Below are 22,787 nucleotides of genomic sequence, written 5' to 3' on the forward strand. Positions count from 1 at the left end.
GTAACATTTCTATCACAATTTGATGGCCATCCATGCTTAATTAAATGTCTAGCATTTAATTCCACAAGCAATCAGTCTCAGTACAGCTATAAACAGAGGACTAGTTCACCAACTGCCTGGAGAAATAAACTCATTCTTAAGTACACAGGACCAGATTCCACAAGTGCTAGCCAAATGACGACAGCTTCTTCTTGTGACTTGTCAAGTCATCAATGAACTGTGTAGCTATGCTAAATCATTTGTCCCCACAGTGTTCCCGAGACAAGAAAATTCAAGATTCTACAAGAATTATTCTTTAAAGAGTGAACCCTAGCAGAGTTTCTCCGGTTTTCTTTTTGAAAATAATGATGCAAAGACTGATACAAATGTCATCTAAGTGTTTCCTTTGTCCCCACCTTTTCAAGGAAAAAGACACAAAGACAATTCACTTTTAATGTTGTCATATATCACTTAATAAAATAGAAAATAATAATAAATCGCTTACCCCATATTTAAATCTGTAATTTTCTAGTGGTCCTTAAATTTATACGAAATTTGAGATATGTTTACACATGAGAAAAACTTACCAGCAATCCCATATTTGAAAACTGTTTGGCAAGAGGATTCATCCAGGAATCATTGTTTCCTCCTTTTAGCGAGCACTACAGGAATGAAACGTAATCTCAGTCACAGAGCTTATCACAGCCTCCCAAGATACACCTACACTGAAAATGCAGAGCCAAGAGTCAACCTTTCTAACCTAATGCTTGTCATTTTGGTACTTACCTCTTACTCTAGGTTCAGCCATTTTACTTTTCAGTTCAGCTTGTACTCCTACTTACTCATCAGTGAACTGGAAAACGAAGTTTATTCTTAACATGGAAAGAGTCAGTATCAAAGTGTGTACAATGTTAACCTCTGCATGCTACCATGGCCACTTCTAGGAAGATGCTCTCTTGTAACCCCAGCAGGACTCTATTGGGGAAAAACTGCTACTGGCGAATGCTGTTTGGAAAGTCTGTTTCAGCTGGACATCACTCTCCGTGTGGAAGTTCTAGGGAGTTCTTTATCTGGTTCACAGCATAAGGGTCACAGGTTCTCAGTGGGAAAGAGGCCTGGACAAAGACACTACCCTTGAGCTCCAGGTACAATGGAAGGCATGGTAAGCCTGCATGACTCTTAGGATGCTCTGGTTTCTCCATCTGCTCCATTCCCACTCCTGTGGGAATGGAGGCAGGGATTTGTGGGATGGGGTTGGTGGGATGGGGTTTGGGCTTTGTGTAGCTGTGCACTCTACAGGTAAAACATGTGCTATGTATATTATAATTTGTATTATTGTTGCTGTTATTTGAAACAAATGTCCTTAATCTCACTATGTAACCTAGGATAACCTTGAACTACATCCTCTGTCTTCAGGGGCTCTGATTGCAGATATGTGCCACCACATTGGGTTCAAGCTATATATTTTTAAAGTAACAAGATACTTATATTTAGCCAGGATATTTTTCTTTAAAAAAAAAAAGTCCCTCTTAAGGAAGGAGACAGTGAATTTACTAGTACAGAGATTTCAGCTTTAAGAAGGAAATAATTCTGAGAATAGACTTAATGTCACCGAACTGCATACTTAAAAATGGTTAAGATGACAATTTTACATTATGTTTATTTTATTACACTTAAAAACTATCCTTAGTAAGAATCACTGGCATCAGAGCCGAAACATTCAATTCCCAAGTAAATCTTGGTTGCGACCTGAGTGGGAGGATTTAATCAGGATCTTTCACTCAGTCTGGATCCATTGTTAATTTGTAAAAAGACTGACAAGGCAGACCAGACAACATGAGAGTACCAAGATGCTGAGCAGCAGAGTGCATTTTCTTTAGTGACTAGAGTAAGGAAAGTCAAGTCCTTAGGGAAGGGAGACCCAGGAAGAACTGCTTCAACTAATGTCTCCAACAAAAACCAACTGTTCCATGCTACAGAAGAAAGTTAGGGTACTGAAATTCCCAGCTTCAGGCCAAGGGGTGAAGACTACCTGAAGGACTCCTAAGGGAGTATGAGGATCTGAAGGACAAGAGGAAGCATAGTCACAGGGTAGCAGGGGGTTTCATGGGTGTGTATTCCTTATTTCGTGTGTGTGTGTGTGTGTGTGTGTGTGTGTGTGTGTGTGTGTGTGTAAAAGAGAAGGTTACAGTGAAGAGAGTGGTTCAGGTGCAGAGATCATGGCTGCAGATGCAATACCAGTGTCCTATACAAAAGCAACAGCAGAGTGCTTGCCTAGTACTAGCAGGTCTCTGGGTTCCAGTCCCAGGACTGTAAGATAATAACAAAATCATGATAATACAAGAGGAAAACTGGTTGTTATATGGAAAGTGAGGTGCTTGAAAGGCACAGAATAGGAGGAAAGCATTTAGTTATGGCAATGCTAAAAACTGGGCTGGCTTACATTTTACTGAAGGAAGGGCTCTGAGCCTTGGGATGAATCAGGTAAAATCAAGACCCACTGATCACCATGGGAAAGCCATTATTATATCTTCCTTTGGTGTCTTTTCTACATTTCCATGGAGATTTACCCATAGGACTTCCTTGTTGTTAATTGCAAAAGCACAAAGCATTTGTAAAGCAGGCCTCAGGAACTTAAAATAAATTATTATAACATGGAAACCAAAACTCAATTACCTCTACTTTACAAAGTTTATTTTACCCACAGTGCCAACTCTACAGTTCAAGATTTCAAGGCCATGGGATAGGAAGATAAGGGATACCAAGGAAGTGGTTATTAATTTATAAAGAAATACTTTCCCCTTTATTTAGGATCTCAGTGACTCCAACTGTCTCGTACCCTCTATCAACAATTCTAGAAATGAATAAGGGAGCTGAAGCATTTCTGAAGCACTACCTTCATTTGTTTCTTTCCTCCTTGTCCCCAGCTTGCTGAGTTGTGGGAGGAAGTGCTTCCCTGAGAGCCGGCGGTGTTCCAGACTCCTCCATCATCCTCCTCTTCCCAGCTAGGATGGCGAGTTCCTGTGACTGGACCATCACTCTCACCCCAGCCGTCTTGCATAGATTTGGAATCTTAAGAAAAGAGTGAGTCAATTCTTTGAAGTAAGTTCATGTGACAAAACTAGAGCCATTCCTAGCAACGCAGCAATTTAATATTCTTGCAGTTCTGTCTGCTCTATCTACATGGTAAGACAAATGCATTATACTTAAAGCAGACAACAAACCTTACAATCAAGATCTTTTGACTACCTGTCTTCCTGAAACCAGAGAGACAGTAATTTCAAAACTAAAAAGAACTCATCACCATTATAAGAAATTTCAGAACTGGGTGGTGGTGCATACTTGCAATCCCACCACTTGGGAAACTGAGGCAGGAAGGTTACCAAGAGTTTGAGGCCAACATGAACTACTTCAGACACTATCCTAAACAAATCAGCAGAAGGTGTGTGTGTAGAGAGTGAACATGAACATGAATTTCACACCTCACTGAGAAGAAACTGGTCTCTCTTAATGAGCATGGCTGCGGAAGTCAAGTACTTCTTTGTTTACACTACCAAACATAGGCATTTCAAATAGGCATGCCAAATAAACAGTTGTCTACGTGTTTGGGATGAGGCCAAAATAAGAATAGGAATAAAAACACAAGGCCATGAAAACTTGAAGCTTATTAGGTCCACAACTGTAACTGAAATGTATTAGCTGAGGAGGATCCTAGATGTGGCTTCAGTAAGAAATGAGAGAATGTAGAGGACAGAACGGGAGAAGAAAAAAAAAGATGGAATAGCCAGAGAGGAGGGCACTGGACACCAGTCTCCAGTCTGTTCTACTACCATACCCTTTTTTGTTAATTGTTAATTAACCAAATATTGTTAATATGAAGCTTGTAAGAAAACATTCATTTCCCTCCAAAACTACTGTATAGAACTGGATTTATTTGCTTTCTTCAAGTGAAGTAGGGAGTTGGGAAATGGATCTTTTTTGTACTTTTTCCAGAGATAGCTGCTATCCTTGAGACCAGGCCTATGAGAGTCAAGTAAGTTCCGACTTGCAAAGCACATGGTGCTGGCTCTTATAATTGTTGCATGCCATGCTATAGCAGGTCTAAGTGAATGCTATATCTCTCTCATGGAGTTCATCCTAGCCACACAAGTGACCTTCTGGTGGAAGAGCAATTGGTAGGACTGTTACTCAAAGTATTGACAGTCAGATGGTATAAGGGGTTACAATTTTATATAACATATATATAATATATAATAAACTTAGGATTTATATCACCTACTGATAAGCAATAGGAATTTAAAACCAAATATATATATATATATAAAACATATTGATGATCTCTTTATAAAAATGGGTTGTGAGAGATGGCACTGACTGCTATTTCAGCAGACCCAGGTTCAGTTCCTAGTTCACAACTGTCTATAACTCCAGTCCCAGGGAATACAATGCCTCTGGGGAACTGCATGCTGTGTAGCACATATATACAAGTAGGCAAAACACTCATACACATAAAATAAATAAATAATAAAAGTTAAGAAAATGGGAAGCCAAGTGATTGATTTTTTCAGAGAAGAGCTGAACATTTAACAAATGTCTTGCATAAAAAAAGGGACTGGGGCCAGGCAATGGTGGTGCAAGCCTTTAATCCCAGCACTGGGGAGGCAGAGGCAGGCGGATCTCTGTGAGTTCGAGGCCAACCCGGTCTACAAGAGCTAGGTCCAGGACTGGCTCCAAAGCAACACAAAGAAACTGTCTCAAAAAACCAAAAAGGCAGGGTCAATGGTAAAGGTACTTGCCACCAAGCCTGACAATCCGATTTGTTCCCTGGAATCTCAATGATTTTTAATCATTTTTTCTTTTTCAAAACAGGGTTTATCTGTGTAGCTTTGGAGCCTGTCCTGGCACTAGCTCTGCAGACCAGGCCTGCTTCTGCCTCCCGAGTGCTGCGATTAAAAAAAGATATGAGTCATCTCAGCCTGGCTCAATGTTTTTTAAAAGTAGAGAATCAACTCCACAAAACTATCTTCTGACCTCCTACACACACACACACACTCACTCTCTCTCTCTCTCTCTCTCTCTCTCTCTCTCTCTCTCTCTCTCTCTCTCTCTCTCTCTCACTCTTTAGTAAGAGTGAGTCTCAGGCTAAGTGGTAGGGCACTTGCCTAGCTCAGGGTTTCTCTGTAGCCTTGGCTGTCCTGCAACTCTGTAGAGCAGTCTGGCCTCAGATTCTCAGATATCCACCTGCTTCTGCCTCCCGAGTGCTGGGATTAAAGGTGTTTGCCATCACCATCTGGCTAAGCATTTGATTCTTAATTATGGGAATCAGTACCAAGTGTAAGGCATTTCTGACTGGAAGATCACACCTTGCCAGTGTCAGCTGAATGATGTACTCCTTCCTCTGAGCATGAGACACTCAAGTCATCCAGAGGAAGGACAAGAGCTACAAATGATCCTGACCAACAGAACGTATCACAGAACACAGGAGGGAAAACGACAGATCTGTGGTAGAGGATAGTGATTCTTAAGCTGAGAAAGGCCCATAAAAATCCTCCATTCCTGCTAAACAATCTGTTTCAGGCCTGGTAAGCAATCTGGATCTATTTCAAGTTAACTAGATCCTATGTCCCATGATAACAAAACTGACTTCACAATGGAAATCTGAGAACGAGGTCTTCAGAAAACTCCAGAAGTCTATGAAGTGGAGTAGATCAAGACTTTTAAAATATAACAAAGTCCCATAGGCATGGTTGTGAATTCTAGATTAAATCTAATATATTCCTCACAGAGTCCTGGGTATCATGGATATACTTATCCTTTTTCTTATCTTGAGCATTCTATAAAATTACAGTATTTAATCAAAAAACCTTAACCTTTAAGCCTGTTATACCATAGGAAAGAGATGTTGTTACATATTTATTTGATCAGAACTAATGCTGAACTTTTATGTTTTGTTTTGTTTTTCGTTTGAGACAAGGTTTCTCTCTGTAGCCTGGCTGTCCTCGAACTCTTTGTAGACCAGGCTGGCCCAAAACTCACAGAGATCCTCCTTTCTCTGTCTCCTGAGGGCTATGATTAATGCATGTGCCACCACTGCCTGGCTGTAACAAGTCTAAGAAAGTTGCAGTCGTGCACCTGATACTAAATTCTCAATTTAACCAAAGAACAGTATGCAGATTATAGTGACTACAAATTGCCAGTTACATCAAATGTAGCTTATTTTTCATTTAAAAACCTGAAGACATTTTTGTCAGATTAAAAAAAAAATCCAACACAACCAACCAAACATAAAAACCAACCAAACAAACAATCTCCCCACCTAAAATTCTCTTATGTAAGCAGACGACTGATAAATGATGTCTTAATCATATGGAAAAAAAAGGAGGAGAAACAAAGTAGTTATAATGACCATATTTACATTTCTGGGTAAAAATAAACAATATTACAAATTATAGTTCTAGATACTAAATCTATTCTGATTCTTTTTACTTACATTCACTTACTGTTTGTGGGTCATGTGCACATAGATGTTGTCAAAGGACAACTTGCTTAAGTTGGTCTCTTCTACAATGTGGGTTTAGGGAACAAACCTAGTTACACATGAGGACAAGTGCTTGAAGAGCCTGCATTTGTTTTTATTGTGTTACATTTTATTTTTTGAGACAGGGTCTCACCATGAGCCCTGCTGTCCTGGGACTCACAATGTAGACCAGGCTGGGCTTGAACTCACTCACAGAAACCAACCTGCCTGCTTCTGCCTTCTGAGTGCTAGCATTAAAGGCATTAAAGGTCTGTACCACCATGCCTGGCCATTTATTTGCTTTTAAGTCAACCACATAAATGACTTTTAGCTCACTGTAAACATCTGAATACATGCCAGCAACATTCACTATTTGCTGCTATTTAATATTACAGGTTATGAATTGCATCGACTCAGCACTTGAAATAAAACAGCCCTCACCAAAATGCCTTATTTCCTAATTAATAAGGAACTCCTCAAATTACTTACTGGGTTTCATGGCACTGGGAGCGCTGGCAGGTGTGCTTCCCCAGCCTGTGGTCGATGCTCCTGCATCATCCATCTCTCCCCACCCAGGACTGCTTTCATTTGGCTCACCCCAGGCTGAAGTCCCGTTATCTGGAGCTGGTGGTGTGCTTTTGCTCCAGACTGAAAAAAAATAAAAATAAAAATGTGTATCTCTAAGTATCCATTGAATACTTAACATACAGTGGAGGTGAAGTGGGTAAGTCAGTTATATTATCTTGGCAGAGATAAATTCAAACTTCATGGAGGGCATCTGGCAAAGTCACTTTTTTCAAAGGTCTAATGTAGATGACTCCTGACCCAGTAACTCCACTGCCAGAAAAATCTGCCCTAGATATATGTACTAAAGTGATGAAATAACATATACAACAGTGCTCACTGCATTAACTCTAGAAAAAAATTGGAAGCAATTTAAGTATTAGAAGGAGGCAGGTTATATCAAATGTGGGTAGGATGTTACTAAAATATCTACCAGAGGAAACAGGTTAGACAAATACTGGGCTCATAAAATGAGCACTACATATAAAGCAATTAAGAGAAAGAACTGTATTGCTATATACAGGACATAGCTACAGGAAATATTGCCTGCCTACCCAGGATCCAATCTCTCTTCCCCTCAAAAAGCCCACATTCCAAAAAAAAAAAAAAAAGAAGGCAACATGAATACTACAGGAATGTAATTCCTTCCCTGTTTAAAAAAAATTAAAGCTTAGGTATATTTGTAATAGTTTAAGAGCAAGATTTATGAATGGAACAAATTCTAAGAGATTACAGTGAGAAACCCAAAAGGCTAAAGATTCTCTCATTTATGGTGTCTTTTGCTTTTCTGTACAGCAAGTGTGATCGTAGAGAAGTTAAAGAGTAATCTTTTATTTCTGTCCTCATTTTTAATTCTTAAAAAAAGAGCTAGTTAAAAGCAGTCACTTTGAATAATTAGTGTTACTAATGACATTTACTTAAAAAAAACTAGGTTTACTTTGAATACTGGGAAACTAAACATTATGGTTGATTTTAACTAAAAACAAAAACAAACAAGGTGCATTTTTTAAATTGGTAAGTTTTTTAAAGGGACATTCAGGCCAAACTGAGAACAGAATTAAGAGTTATTGGAACAGTTTAATATCTGTCCTGAGATCATCTTTTAAATATACCACAGCCAACCATTAAGTCACCTGGAAGAAAGTGAGAATTTCACTTAGGATAGCGTGCTTGCTTAGCATGCACAAATCTCAGGTTCTGAGCCCTAGCACCATAAAAAAATTAATAAATTTGGAGACCCCAGCTGTCCAGATACCAGCTGTAATAAAGCACTGTAAAGGCTCCTGGGAGAACACCACAGAGTACTCTCCTTTGCTGGGGGAAAAGAAACACACAGGGTGGGTTCAAGTAGAGTCAGGAAGGAAAGAAATAAGGTCACTTTCTTCATTAGTTCTTAAATGGGGACCTAGCCAGGTGGTGGTGGCATAAGCTTTTAATCCTAGAACTTATGAGGCAGAGGCAGGTGGATCTCTGTGAGTTCGATGCCAGCCTGGTCTATAGAGCTAGTTCCCAGACAGCCAGGGCTACACAAAAACCCTGTCTGAAAAAAACAGTAATAATTGCTTTTCCTTGTACCAAAAAAGACCCCTGTAATGTACTAGAGCAGATGCCATCTCTAGTGCCCTACAGAAATAGAGTCTCAGAACAACAAAGCTGGAACTGAAGGAATAATCCTCAGAGTAAGTTAAATAGATATATCTTAACAGATAGTGGACTAGGATTTCTTTTCTTTACTAACACCTTCGAGAAGAGTGGGTGCCTACCTGATGCTGATTTTCCGGTCATCGGGGTAGGCAAGTTTGGTTCTCGAGGCGGTGGGCCCCCTTGGGAATTCTTATCCCATAGGTTCACATTCTTGTAGTTATAGCTGTTAGGGTCTCCCCAAGCTGAAGTGCCATCATCGATGTCCATTTTTCGACTAATTGACTGTGGAGATGGCTCCTCCCAACCACTGGGTTCATCATCCTTAGGGGTTGCAGGCTGGGGCCCACTGCTCCAGTTGGAATTAGAAGGTCGAACACTTCCTGGAGGTGGTGGGGGTGGGCCTCCCCATGAACTGGAAGCCTCTGGTTGTGGTGGTGGCGGCTGCTGCTGCTGTTGGTGTTGTTTATTCCAGGAGTTGGGCTGTCTGCCTGTTTCATTCCATGCAGGGGATCTTTTGCAATCTTCCCACCCACCTTTTGAAGCTAGGTTTGCATTCCCACCATTACCCCAAGTTCCAATTTCATTCTGCCCTCCTTCACCCCATCCAGGCACAGGTTTACTTGTAGAACTTTCCCAATTGTTATTTTTCACTTGATCAACCTCCTCGCCCCAACCATTCTTCCCAGAAGTCCATCCTTGGTTGGGCTGACGCCCACCTCCCCACCCCTGATCCTTGCAGGAACTCTCATTCCAAGAGGAAGGTGTCTTTTCATCTGCTCGTCCTCCTCCCCAGTTAGAAGAGTTGTTGTTCTTATAGTCATTCCAGCCTCCTGTGCTCTTGGGGTCCTTCCACTCGGTCGAGGCTGAGAGCTCCCCCCATCCAGACTTCATTTGATTGCTTTGGCTGGGTGCATCTCCCCAGCCCCCTGAGTTCTTGGTCTGTGTGGCAGCGCTCTCCCACCCCTCAGTTCCTTTGTCAGATTTCCCCTCAGGCCTTGGCACCTCTTCAATATCCCACACTGTGTCCTGCTTAATTTGAGTTTGGCCCCAGCCAGTGTTTGAGAGCACCCTAGGGTCCAAATCAGTTCGGCTCAAAAGAGTCTGCAAGACAGCCTGGCAATCAGGATGTGTGGGCCTGTATGACCGACGGCCAGAATTATGACTGTCGCTACTTCCTGCTTTGTGGTTGCTTCCAGTGCTTTGACCTCCAACTTCACTTCCTGCGGAGCTGGAAGACCTTCCCCAACAGGGAGCCTGGGCATTGCCTTGGTTTTCAGGGAGGGGGTGGCCCTTTTGATTGTCCCATGCTCCAGTGCTAGAATTTGGTTGGTTTGGACCACTCCATTCTCCAATTTTCAACTCATCAGACCCAGTCGGCTGTTTCCATTCTCCCTGAGAGACCCCAGATGTCATTTTGTTCCCTTCACCCCATTTGTTGTCATTAGAGTCCTGAGGGCCAAAGTTCCAGGACCCACCCGTAGACCTGTTATTGTTGTCCCAAGAGTCATTTTTTGACCCAGTTGATTTTGGAACAGAAGCTCCTTTCCAGGAGTCCTCTCTGTCTTTTCCATTGTTCCCATTATTTCCAGAATTGCTTTGTCCAGAGACTGTGTCAGTTCCAGAAGGCCCCCTAGCTGCACCCCAAGACCCAACACTCCCAGTCTTTCGATCTCCAGTGCTTTGTGAAGGGGCATCAGTGCTCCTGGAGGTGTTCCCCAAGCCCATCCCAAAGGGCATTCCCTTATTTTCCATGGGGTTTGGTGAACTTAAGTTCAAGGAGTTAGTGTTTCCATTTTTTGGTCCATCAGTGTTATGAATTTGAGCCTGTTCTCTGCCAGAGACAACAAAATTAACACCCGCATTTTCCATCTTTGACTGCTGTTCCCTGGATGCCTGACTTACTGTGCTCACTTGTGCACCGGAATTACTATTTTCTGCTTCCAACGCCCCTTTCCTAGAAGTTCCTTCTTGGACCAATGCTGGCCAGGCAGATGGGTTGCTATTTGGGTTAAAGTTGCTGAAGCCAGAGCCAGGTCCAATTCTATCTTGACCACTCACATTCCTCCAGTTTCCTAGTCCATTGTTGCTGTCTGAAGTAGAGTTGGAAGATTGAACAGATTTAGCCTTAGGGTCAGACTTCCAGACCCCAAGATTACATTCGTTCCCGGAACTTGTAGCCTGGCACTGGCTCCCTTTGCCTTTGTTACTAATGGTGCTTCCTGGCAGAGCACTCTTCTCAGAGCCAGGGTTCGAGGCACTGTTGTTATCGGTGGTGTTTTCGGAAGAAGATTCAGTGTCTTTGCTGGCAATACAAGGCCACTCTTCCATGTCAGACCCGTCTACAATCACCTTGTCCCAGATGTGAATTGGGTTAGGGGAGGCGCCGTTGTTGGAGGAGGCTCCCGGACCCCAAGTGGAATTTGCATAATTTGAAGCAGCAGCACCTCCAAGGGTTGACTCTGGGAAAGAGATCATCTGTCATCCATAAGCTGTACATAGATCACCATCAATACCTAGAGTTCTGACAGCCCCAAGAGAGCTTCCTGCATCTTTCCTAGACGGGCTTGTTCACCTGGTAAGTCTTCCTATATGATTTTAACACAGCATCTAGAGTCACCTTTTTATGTAAGTATGGGTGTGTGCATAATATGTGAGCATGGCATGGTGCCAGTGTGGAAGTCAGAGGGTAAATTAGCTGGGATTCGTTTTCTCCTTTTACCATGTGGATTCTAGGGACTGAACTCAGGTCATCCGGTCTTTATGCGCTGAGCTATGAGAATATGCTGGAGTTTCCCCTGTCATTGGCTACTGCTGTATGTACTAGTCCATACCACCTCTCAAAGTTACCTACTTGCCACTCCTGCTAACACAGAAGGACCTTCTTGTATCCTAAGAAAATGCGACAGACCTTAAGCGTGATGTATTTCTTCAATCTATTCTAACACTTGTGGCTGGAGTGGTTTTCTAAAACACCTTTTTGGTTCTCTCAGTGCTCTCTGAGAGCTTTCAACAATTACTTAATGCATAGAAATGTAAAACCCCTCAGATGGCTTCACTAAGACAGATGTTCTAGGGCCAATCAGTCCTCCCAGTTACATCCTTTACAACGCTCCACAAAGATGCCTACAGTACATAAACACACCTCTGACCCCAGCACCACTCTAGGCTGGACCTACTGTTTTCTCCTCCCAGATCTGCACAGTGAGACCGATTCATCTTTATGGATATTCTCCAAGTGCCACTCCATCTGTGGAGCCCCTTCCCAAGCTTGCCACCTGAAAAATCATCTTTCTTCAGCAAGGCACATTTTCCTCAGTGTGGTAACCCTGTTTACATCTTTGCTTTCCTACACTACTCTTTCCATGAAAGAGTATGTTGCTAACGTGAAGATTCTATACAGTGGCCTGTGCCTTCTGCTCTATAAGCCTGTGCTGAATGATGACTGTCCCCAAGCTAGCCACTGAGATATAGGAGTCTGGATCAGACAGGTTCAGACTCCCAAGGAGAGTAATCTGGTGAATCAGATTACTGCTCACCTCATGTTTCAGTAGAATGTACCATATCTAGTGGGGTGGGGGGAAATAATGTTTATAATGAATTTTTTTCTAAACTAATTTCTCCATTAGCCAAGCAGTTTTCAATTACTATGAATTAAAAATAATACTACCTAAAACATTTTAGCCCAGTGGCAGTATTGCACACCTTTTATCCTAGCACTCGGGAGGCAGAGGCAGGTGAATCTTTGGGTTTGAGGTCGGCTTGGTCTACAAAGGAAATTTTAGGACAGCCGAAGCTATGGAGAAACCCTGTCACTGTGTTGTGTGTGTGTAAGTCTGTGTGTGCATCTGTGTATGTGTACATAAAATTTTAATTATTTATATGTATATATAATTTTAATTATCTATAATTATAATTATCATATACACATATATACTAAAATGAGGACACATAGAATCCTAACACCTTGAGACTGTGCTGGTCTTGCCTATGCTTAATGATATTCAAAGTTTAGTTTTTTTTTCCTTCAAAATTTGTTTTTAAAGTTACCTTTATTTACTTATTTGTATGTGTGCTAAGATGCGCATATGGAGGTCAGAGGACAATCTTTGGGAGTCAGTTCTTTTCACTATGTGGGTAGAGCCTAAAGATGGAACTCAGGCTACTGAGCTTGGTGGCAACCATCTTTACCTGCTGTGTTCTCTCTCTCTAGCTCAAACACTAAATTTTAAAATAATCTAAAAAGACACATTAATTTTTTTAAAGGGACTGGAAACTCTACTATTTATTGACATAATACTTATTAAAAACTCTTGGTGGTACATGTTCTAATGAAGCTGAGGCAGGAGGATCATGAATCTGACACCAACCTGGGCTATATCAGAGATCATCAAAACTTCTAATGGAACTCTTGAAGGAAAGATCTCTCACATCTATATTACAGTCTTAACAAAGCTCAAAATCCAGAGTTCTAAAACTAAACACTGATTTAACAGAAAAAAAAAAAACCCTACTTAAAAACTATGTAATTGTATATCTGGTGTTCTCTCCAGATTCTATACAACAACCTACGTGATCATTCTGGAAGCATAAGATTCTGGAAGATTTAGAAGAAGCCCCATGTAAGTCTCACTTCCTGAACATAGCTGGGGAACTACATACCCTAGGAGTTAAAGCATGATCTTATTCTTTCATGCCAAGACACCATAACCCAATGTCAGAAAATTGCTCATGTACATTTTATGCTGGGATCCTCTCCCATCTTTTGCATAATACAGTCTACATCAACAATGATTTTCATGGACTTGTTATCAGGAACTAAGCACAGGAAATGCTTTCCCTCTCTCTGAAGCTGGCCCCAGTGTCCGTCTCACCTGGCGCAGTCCCACTCTCGTTCTGCAGCAGCGTTCCTGTCACTTGTGCGTTGTTTGGGTTTGCTCCAGGTGCTGTGCAGGGAGGAGGCCCTGCTCCACCCCCAAGGAGCATGCAGGACGGTGGAGGGGGCTGCCCACGTTTTAGTAACACTTTGTGGTCCTGCTGGCAACGGAATCGCGGCGGCACCTCCCGAGGCATGTAGCGGGCGGCGCTTGGCGGTTGTCCGTTCGGCACTGCCACCCTTTTGGCATTGTTGCCACCATTGACTGGTGGCGATGGAGAGCTGCCAATTGGGCTGGCGGCCGTTGGTTGGCTTAAACTTGGTTTCGTCACTTCGGGCACTGAAAGACAGGAGTTGGGAAAGTCTTTGAAATTAAATCTATTTTTCTAAAGTCTGTTTTTAAGAAAGTTCACAGAAGACTATTCTAAGAAGGCAAATCTATCGCTCTGTTCTGAAGGGACTGCCTTTTCAAATTCCTGCCAGGATGTTTACTTTATTAAGTAGGAGTGGTGGCAGCAGGTGACAGTAACAAAGAATCAAAAACAGTACATTCTATCAATTAAGTGGGGAATCACTCACGTCACCAAATCCTGGAAGCTAGAAACGGTTGTGCCAAAGTCTCAGTAGCCCAAGACCTTCCCTTCCTCCAATTTCTCAAGGAAAGGAAATTTATTATTTCCATTTACTTATTCTGTGTGTACACACGCTATGGTAAGCAAGTGGAAGCCAAAGGACAATTAGAGGGAGGTGGGTCTTTCTATCATATGGGTTCCAGGACTGGAACTTACGTTGTCAGGCTTGGCAGCAACTCCCTGAGCTACCTTGAGGACAATCAACCCACTTCTTTGAAGACCTCTGTGAACTTTTCTGAAGCTCCTAACTAGGCAAGTGGAGCACGCTTCACTCATACTCCTGCAATATAGTGATTACATCTGGTCTTGCTCTCACTGGCCGTAAGTCCCTCAGGAATAGAAACCATCATTCATTTTCCTCCTTGTAGGACAGGCACCTACAGAGAACTACAGACCTAGAGAATCACTTGCCTTTGGTTCCTACAGCCACCTGGATGCAAAAGCTTATTGGTGACTGTTTATATAACAGGAACATTAGAAATCTCTTAGCTTTTATTTTAGAAAATCTGTTTTAGCTTTTTCATTGATATAAACTGTTAAACAGCATAGAAATATGCAGAGCAACCATGAAATTACCTCCCCTGCTGACCTGCTGCTTCCTACCTCAACCCTGCCTACAGAGGTTCCTAGCTCTATGCCTGTCTTTATACAAGTTAAAGACTACAACTCTGTATTTCTTCTTATTCTTTTTATAAACCCAGTGCTTATTCTTGAACAATAGTGTGAAACACCTTCTTGAAAAAAAGATCAGTAGGATCAAAAACCCATTGCCATTGTTGTTGAGTTCTCAGTAGTACTCATTGTCAGCTATGTTCAGCGAGTCCGATTTTATCCCAGGCTTTTTCAGACCCAGGCCAGCTGGCCTTGGTGAGTTCCCGATTTAATAAATAAATAAATAAATAAATAAATAAATAAATAAATAAATTTCACTTTCCCCCAAGAAAATCTACCCCCCCCCCCCCCAGTGGTTGACAGTACTACAGAAATTAGTCTGAGGTCCAAACCCCTGCCAACCATCTCTGGTAGCAGTATTGCTTTGACTGCTGAAATGATGCTGGGCCAGCATGTTGCCATTTAGCTGGCTCCTTTATAAGAAGAGAGATACATCATCAGAAAGCAGGGGCCCAGACTAGCCACCACTGGACATTACTGAATACTGTGAGTGACAGGAGAAAAGAATAGTTGGCTAAAGTAAGTTCCAGGCAACTCATATGTCTATTCTTAGCCAATCACAAGATAGTACTGGCCTCCTGGTAAAAGGGTGGTGGCTGTAATGTGATGAGCAGAAAAAAAAAACTAAACCAGTCATTGTCTAATATTAACATAGTGCTCTCTGCAGAACCTATAGGAGACATTGGACAAATAAACTATTAAATAAAATATTTGTTTCTGGAATATTCCACATGCCGTACTAATCTTCATTGCTCTTACGAGAATAAAGCTAGGTGGATTTTCCCAGCTAGTTTGTGAGGCTGCTCTTCTACAATTGGGTTAGGATCTCTAAGTTAACCAGGTTGCCCACGTGCCTTAACTTGTTCTCTTAAATAAGAATCAAAGAGCAGCCTCAGCTGAGAAGGGTCTGACTAACTTTATAGTATACACAGTTGCTTGAACCCAAAACCCTGGTGCTATACACTGTACAAGTCCTTGTACAACCCCTTTATGGTATTTTCTCCCAGTCATACCAAAGATAGGACAGATGTGATGAGAACACAGCTCCATTATTTTTCCTTTGACATGGTGCTGTTTCTGGAGCCCAGCTGCTGAAAATTCCAGGACTTAGCTAGAAAAGCTAACTGTGTTGGAGGGCATGGCCAGATTTTTCTTCTTTTTTCTTTCTTTCTTTCTTTTCCTTCCTTCCTTCCTTTCTTTCTTTCCTTCCTTTCTTTCTTTTTTTGGTTCAAGACATGGTTTCTCTGTGTAGTCCTGGCTGTCCTGGAACTCACAGAGATCCACCTGCCTCTGCTGTTGTAGAATACTATTTTAAGGTGTGTTACTTTTGTTTATGCTATGGAACATTTGTTTAAGGATGCAAAGATATGTTTGATTAAATAAAATTCACCTGCAGTCAGGAGTCTGCGTCAGCAACTAGCTGACGAGAAGTTGTAGGGAGGAGCCAGGTGGAGAAGGGCTTATAAGGTGAGGAGAAGCATGAGAACTTCTGGGGAGACACAAGGAGGTGAGCTGCTTGCTATTCAGCCTCTCTGGGGGAGCAGAATTCTACCTCAACCTTTGAATCTTGAGTTCTTTGGGACAGAGATTTAGGTAAGTTCCTTTTGTAGCTTTGAAAGAGTCGGTACCCAAGGAAACAGAATTTTCTCAGGTTAAGGCTCCTGTGTGGTAGTGAGGGGTTACAGCTGCTGACTAGGATAGCCTTAGCTTAAAAGGCAGCAATAATTAAAAAAGAAAGCAACACTGTGCCTCCTTAGTGCTGGGATTAAAGGCATGCACCAACACCACTGCCTAGCTGATTTTTTTCTTTATTACACTTCTTTATGAACTTTAAATAAATAAGGGACAGCACGATGGCTTAGTGGGTAGCGGTGTTTGCAACCAAGCCTAAAATACATGGAGCCCACACACTGGAATGAGATGATTCCTGCAAGCTATCCTCTGACCGCACATACACACATGATAAATTAAGTTTGAAAGGCAAGCAAAATCCATGACATCTACTGGAGGAACTGTTAGGTGGGAGCACAAATATTTTTACAGATTCTTCAAGTACAAAGCTAAGACATCAGAATTAGTGTACCTCCGGAGTGTCAGGTCTCAGAGAGGTGCCTGCCAGGCCTCTCTTCTCAATGCCAGTGATTTGCAGGCTGAAGCATAAGTAGTTCTAAAATGATCTACTCTAGCCTCTGAACCAGGTTTATTTGGTGCTGGGATTCAAAAGCCTCAAGGTCTCAGTTTCTTTGCTAGAGAAAGCCTACATATGCTTTAGGTATGATGTGGCTGCCTAGCTCAACTCTGGTTAGTTCAATCCCACCAAAACAACAACCAAAGGTCTATGCTTCAAATAAACACAGACTCTGCCTCATAGAAAAGAAAACACTGTAGAATGCTGCATCCTATTTTCTCATTTCTATCGTGTACTTTAGAAATTACACACCCTATTGACTGAATCGTCCCCCTTTCTACTCTCTTAACTTACAACATTCTTAGTTTGCAGTTTCAGCTTCTAATTAGCCTCATTTTTTGAAAGCATCAGCAAGGTGCCATTTTTTTCCAGGAAGAGTTCTTTAAGAAATGTTTGAACTTGACAAGCTTCTGAATTGTTCATTTATACAACAGACCCAGCAAGTGCACAGAACCAATACAAGCTACCACTTCCTTCATCTTAACAGGACCAAACACACACACACACAGACCTGACCTAGAAATGTTTGTAAAAAGGCTAGGGATGCAGTTCTGTGGTGAGCAAGAGACTCTAGATGCAATACCCAATAAAACAAAAACAAAATTAAAACTAAACAAAAGCAGTTAGAGTCATAGGAAATATTCTACTTTAGGTTAACAATTTAAAATCTCGAAGACTGTCTCATGCACAGGTGACTTAACCCACACCACGTGATTCTCAGTGACCTCCACCTTTATCTCTACTTCTTCACTTTCCACTAACACACACTGGCTTCTGCATCCAACATCTTCCTCCTCCAGTCACCAGGGTCTTCACTGCCAGTCTAGAGGGCACTGGGCACTTGTCATCATGCCTGCAGCTCCTGACTACTGGTTCTTTTGAATTTACTCTGGTAGCTCTTCAATTCTTCCTCATTTTCCTTTGGGGTCCTCCATACTGTGGAGCAAGGGTTAAACAGTAAACATTTAGGTTTCACTGGGCATAAGGTTTTAGCTTCAGCAACTAAAGTGTGTACAGAGGAGTGAAAGCAGCCACAGACTATGGCTGTGCTTTCGTAAGGATTTATTCAAGGACAGTGAGTCAGGAATTTTACATTCTCACAGTGTTCTTTGAGTCAACTTAAGAATTTAAAGAACTCTCTTTGCTCACAGGCAGTATAAAAATAAGCAGGTCAGATTTGGCTTGTAGGACACAGGAGCAGCCCCTGCCTTTGACCATCCTTTTAATTATAATTCCAAAAGGGCAGTTAATTACTCCCTCACTTGGGAATTCTGCAGTTTTATTCAGACTAGCCTCCAGCTCATGACGATCTTCCTGCCTCGTCTCAAATCTAGATGAGATTACAGGTATAAATCACCACACCAAACACTGAGATTACATCTTTTAAGTTGTTTTTTTATTACATATATTTGTGTGTGTGCGCACGTGCGCTTGTACAGTGACCTGAGGACACTTGCAGTGGTCAATTGTCTCCATCTACCCATAACAAACAGGTGGGACTGCCTACTTCTCACACTGAGCTGTTGAGAATTAAACTCTTCTGCAGAGGCCTTAATTATCACTGTGTAACTTTATTTCCTTTATCTCCAACTTAGGTCTCTTATCCTCTCTGCTCCCCTCAAACTTGACCCCAGCCCTAAGCTCCGTTACTTCCTAGCATTGTGAAGTTATCACCAAACTTGCGCTCCAGCCTAGAGGTGTTTAAGAATCAATCTGTCTGTCCTCATCCCAAACACACACCATTACCTAGGAACCCCACGCTGAACTCCTCTTTTTCACCACGGTTTTACCCAGGTACTGTCCACCCTCATTCCCTCCCATATGAGAATTTGACACTCACTTATCTGAGTGCATGTTTTGTAACAGCTCATAATCACTCATCTTAGAGACTGCCAATTCCCTCTCCATCTCTCTATTTTATTCATTTATTTATGTGTGCATAATATTTTTGTGTGAGAGATAATACAGGTATATACATGCTACAAAATGTGTAGAGATCAGAGGACAATTTCTGGGTGTTTTTCTTTTTTCACTATAAACCTAGGGATTGAACCCTGATCTTCAGGCTTGAATAGCAAACAATTTAACCATGGTTTCATCTCACTGGCCCTAGTTCCATTTCTAAACAAATGCTACCACCTATTAGAGCACACAGGTGCCTCTACAATGTGGGGCCTTGTTGGTAGTCTATCTGAGCCACTGACATGCACTCACTATAATATGTTTCCTAGAATAAACTCAGAAGTCAATGTAGAAAATGACCCACAACCCCAGATATGGTTATGGAAAATGCTTTCCTTCAGATGTGTGCCAATGGGGTATGGGACAAGGTTATAATTTAGTACTTTGAACCACAGCATTTAAAAACTGATCCATTTTCTCCCACTTCTTTGACTTACCCTAAGCCTCACTAGAAAAAAGCAGATATTTACTGTGGACACGTTCAATCTTAGCAACCAGAGCCCTACCTGAGGGTCCTCAGTGAGAAAGACATGGAAACTAAACAACCCCACATTATTTAAATCTGCCTGAAGTGATAAATTCCTGGCCAACCTGACCCAAACTGTGCGTGGTCCATGGAGGCTTCCCATTCCATACCGATGTCTATAGGCCTGCAATTCCCACTCTGGATATTTTCTAGCAGCTAAAGGTCATGCTCGTGTTTAGAAACTAGTCATTTCATTCTATACTGATAGCTCTCATTAAGGCAATCATCATCCTATAACAACCTTTAGCAAGGCTAAATTGTTACGGCCAAATTCTGCTATTATGTAGTTTGTATAATTGGGCTTTTAACCCTAGCCTTACCCTTTTCCCTGTGAAATTTCACTTAGTTAAATCTGACCTGGTGCTGATTTTACAAACAGTTTTGTGTTTATTTAATATCCACAAAAGAGTATCTAAATTTTTGCCTAAGTGCTTTTTCTTCTTTTTAGCTGAGTAGGCATAGCTGGCCCATGTCCTCAGAGGACTAGCTGAAATCCCTGTCCTACCCTCCTTTCTGGGATTCTCACCATACTATTTTTAATGGTGGAAGATAAAGGAAGACCATATAACCAATACACTGTTTTTCTGAAATACAGAAAAATCTTACTTCAGTCCTTGTACAACCCAGACTTGGCACCAACACACTCTTTTCTTTTTTCTCTGCTGGGAAAAGAGTAGATTCAGAGTTAAGGGCAGATTGCTTAAGAAGATAACTGTCATTGGGGAGAGGAACAGGAACCAGAAATGTCAGCTCAGGCAAAAGAATGAGGTGGAGAATGCCCAACAAAGACTTGATCATGAAATGGAACAAACCTAGCAAGGCTAGTGAGTCTGACACAACTCAAGAAGAAATAGGAATATACATATTACATATGTATATACATTTTTAAACTTCCTGTCTTCTCTCTGGTTCTAAGAATTAAATCCCTTGGAGACCCAAGCTAGGTCCTCATCTCCCTTTTGGGATTATCTGACTTGATTTTCTGATTGGGGGAGCAGGAAGAGTAAGGAGACAGGGAAGTACAATTCATCTACAGTAGGTATGAAAAAGACCTAAGTAGAAGGGTGCATAGGAAGGAAAGCTTGATTTTTAAGACTTTGGCAGAAGAGAGACCATAGTGTGTGCGAACAGATCTGGTATTGTTATTACCATTTGGAGAAAGAATGTCTAGTGGATTTTGTTTTTCTACAGGATAGAAGCAGAAGCTGGCTTCTACCATATTCTTTATGTTCTACTAACACTGAGTCCGGCTTGTCAGGAAAACACCAATTTTCTCACCTGATAACCACTGCAAAAGTCCTTTCATAAAGCCAATAGCATGTGCCTGTAATCCCAACACCCAGGAGGCAGAGGCAGGAGGATCATTGCAAGGTCAAGGCCAGATTGGTCAACATCAAGAGGTCCAGTTTAGCTATTGCTATACAGTGAGACTCCCCGCCCCGCCCCACAAAGTCTGATAAATGTTTTGTTCCCCAAATCCATTCACAAAGTATACTTCTAAATAGGCTTAGGAAAAATACATATTTGATGGATTTTTCTAGAAGAAAGCCTACTTGTGGGTTCGGAAATGGCTGAACTGTACAAGGGGAAGAACACTATTCTCCTAACCAATTAAGATAATTATAATAGCAGAATCACACAATTTACTTTCTAAATCACAACAAAGGCCCAGGACATAGTCTTCTTTGATATGCCTTTGATTAGAAATATAATAGATTAATATGTATTTACTTGAGAATTTCTCATAATTATGTTTCCTAAGAAAGCTATCTTTAGATAAAACATCTATGAAAACTGATCATTAAATGGCATGTTTTTGCCTGTTAGTCATCAAACTGACCAACCAAACCAAACTGAACTCAAACTACCTCATCATTAAAGGGACTCTTGTCAAATCCAAGTCTCCAACCCTTATATGATTTTTCTTTTTTTTAAATCCAGGTCAATGGTTTTCATGTTCTGAGGCTGTATGGACACTTCAAGGTACATCTCTAAGAACTCCAGCCTAGGTAAGACAAGGTCTAGCAGCAGCCTGGGTGCATATAATTTGACGACTAGGTCAACTATTTTAATATACACTTAAATGAGAACCACATGTTTAAGTGCTCAAAATAAGCATTATCTCAAGGAATTCTCTCTCCCACTATTAAGGCCTGCTATCCAACAATGCCCATTATTAAACAAAACTACGTAATTAGAATCAGGAGAGCAGAAAGAACCACCAAAAAGGGCAGCATCAGACTGAGAATGGCCTAGGGTCATTTGCTTCTGTTTGCAACACATCAGATTTTTTTTTCAAGCAGAGTTAGCTTATTCAAAATTTGGTATCTTAAAAATCACAGTCCAGGCTCCATCCAGTTCAGAAGGCCGTTGAACATTCTAGATGTGACATTCCAGTTTCAGACGCAATGTATGTCATGCACCAAGATGGGTAAGTGCTCTCAGCAACTGTCATCAAAAACTAGGAGTTGGCAGTTTGCCACTGTATACTAAAAGTTCTGAAAGAGTTTAGTTCAAAATCATGATTCACACACTTTTAAAACAAAGTATTTACTCTTTTGCTCCCTAAAAAGTAAGGCCAACTAGAAACCCAATTCTAAGTGCTTTTTGTTTGTCGTTGCTGCTCTTCAGTGACTGCAAACAACCCACCTTAATTAGTGTGCCCACTCTCTGCTGAGTCAGCAGCATGGTGAAATCTAAACACAAAGAGAATAAAAATCTTACCTTTGGTTTTTTGTTCCGTGACCTGCAAAATAAATAACAGATATAAGTAAATAAAATTTGCTTTTTAAATTTAGTACTGTGTTGTAAGAACATTTTAACGCTTTTAACGTAGGCAATTCAAGTTGTCAGAATACACAGTATCCAGGCTTAGTTGAAATCCAAAACAGCTGTGAGTCAATTTCGATATCTTTCTAGAAGTTATGTCCATATGTTTAGTCATAATGACACAACTAGAATTTGAAGGAAATATAAATTAAAAAAAAAAAAACAAAAAAAAACAAAAACCAAACAACAACTTTTTAAAAAACTTTCTACTTCCTATGTATAACCCCAGCAGCACAGACATTAAGGGCAACATTGAATAAATGGGACCTACTGAAACTGAGAAGCTTCTGCAAAGCAAAGGACACTGTCACTAAGACAAAAAGGCAACCCACTGACTGGGAGAAGATCTTCACCACCCCCGCAACAGACAAAGGTCTGATCTCCAAAATATATAAAGAACT

The 22,787-nt window shown here is 41.3% G+C and overlaps 1 protein-coding gene across 1 annotated transcript in view; it reads right to left on the reverse strand.

The window, feature by feature from the left end:
- Window positions 1-22,787, reverse strand: part of Tnrc6b (trinucleotide repeat containing adaptor 6B) — a 235,908-nt gene that overhangs the window by 44,744 nt on the left and 168,377 nt on the right. The window contains exons 6-11 of the mRNA XM_050128244.1: window positions 22,282-22,303; window positions 13,576-13,917; window positions 8,824-11,163; window positions 6,986-7,144; window positions 2,876-3,051; window positions 567-641 (exon numbers count right to left, since the gene is read on the reverse strand). Of these exons, the coding sequence (XP_049984201.1) occupies window positions 567-641; window positions 2,876-3,051; window positions 6,986-7,144; window positions 8,824-11,163; window positions 13,576-13,917; window positions 22,282-22,303 (3,114 nt within the window). The remainder of the gene's footprint in view (window positions 1-566; window positions 642-2,875; window positions 3,052-6,985; window positions 7,145-8,823; window positions 11,164-13,575; window positions 13,918-22,281; window positions 22,304-22,787) is intronic.

The sequence above is a fragment of the Alexandromys fortis genome, unplaced genomic scaffold (genome assembly GCF_014885135.2).
Source record: "Alexandromys fortis isolate MF-2015 unplaced genomic scaffold, M_Fortis_MF-2015_v1.1 scaffold_290, whole genome shotgun sequence".
In the NCBI taxonomy this organism is placed as follows: Eukaryota; Metazoa; Chordata; class Mammalia; order Rodentia; family Cricetidae; genus Alexandromys; species Alexandromys fortis.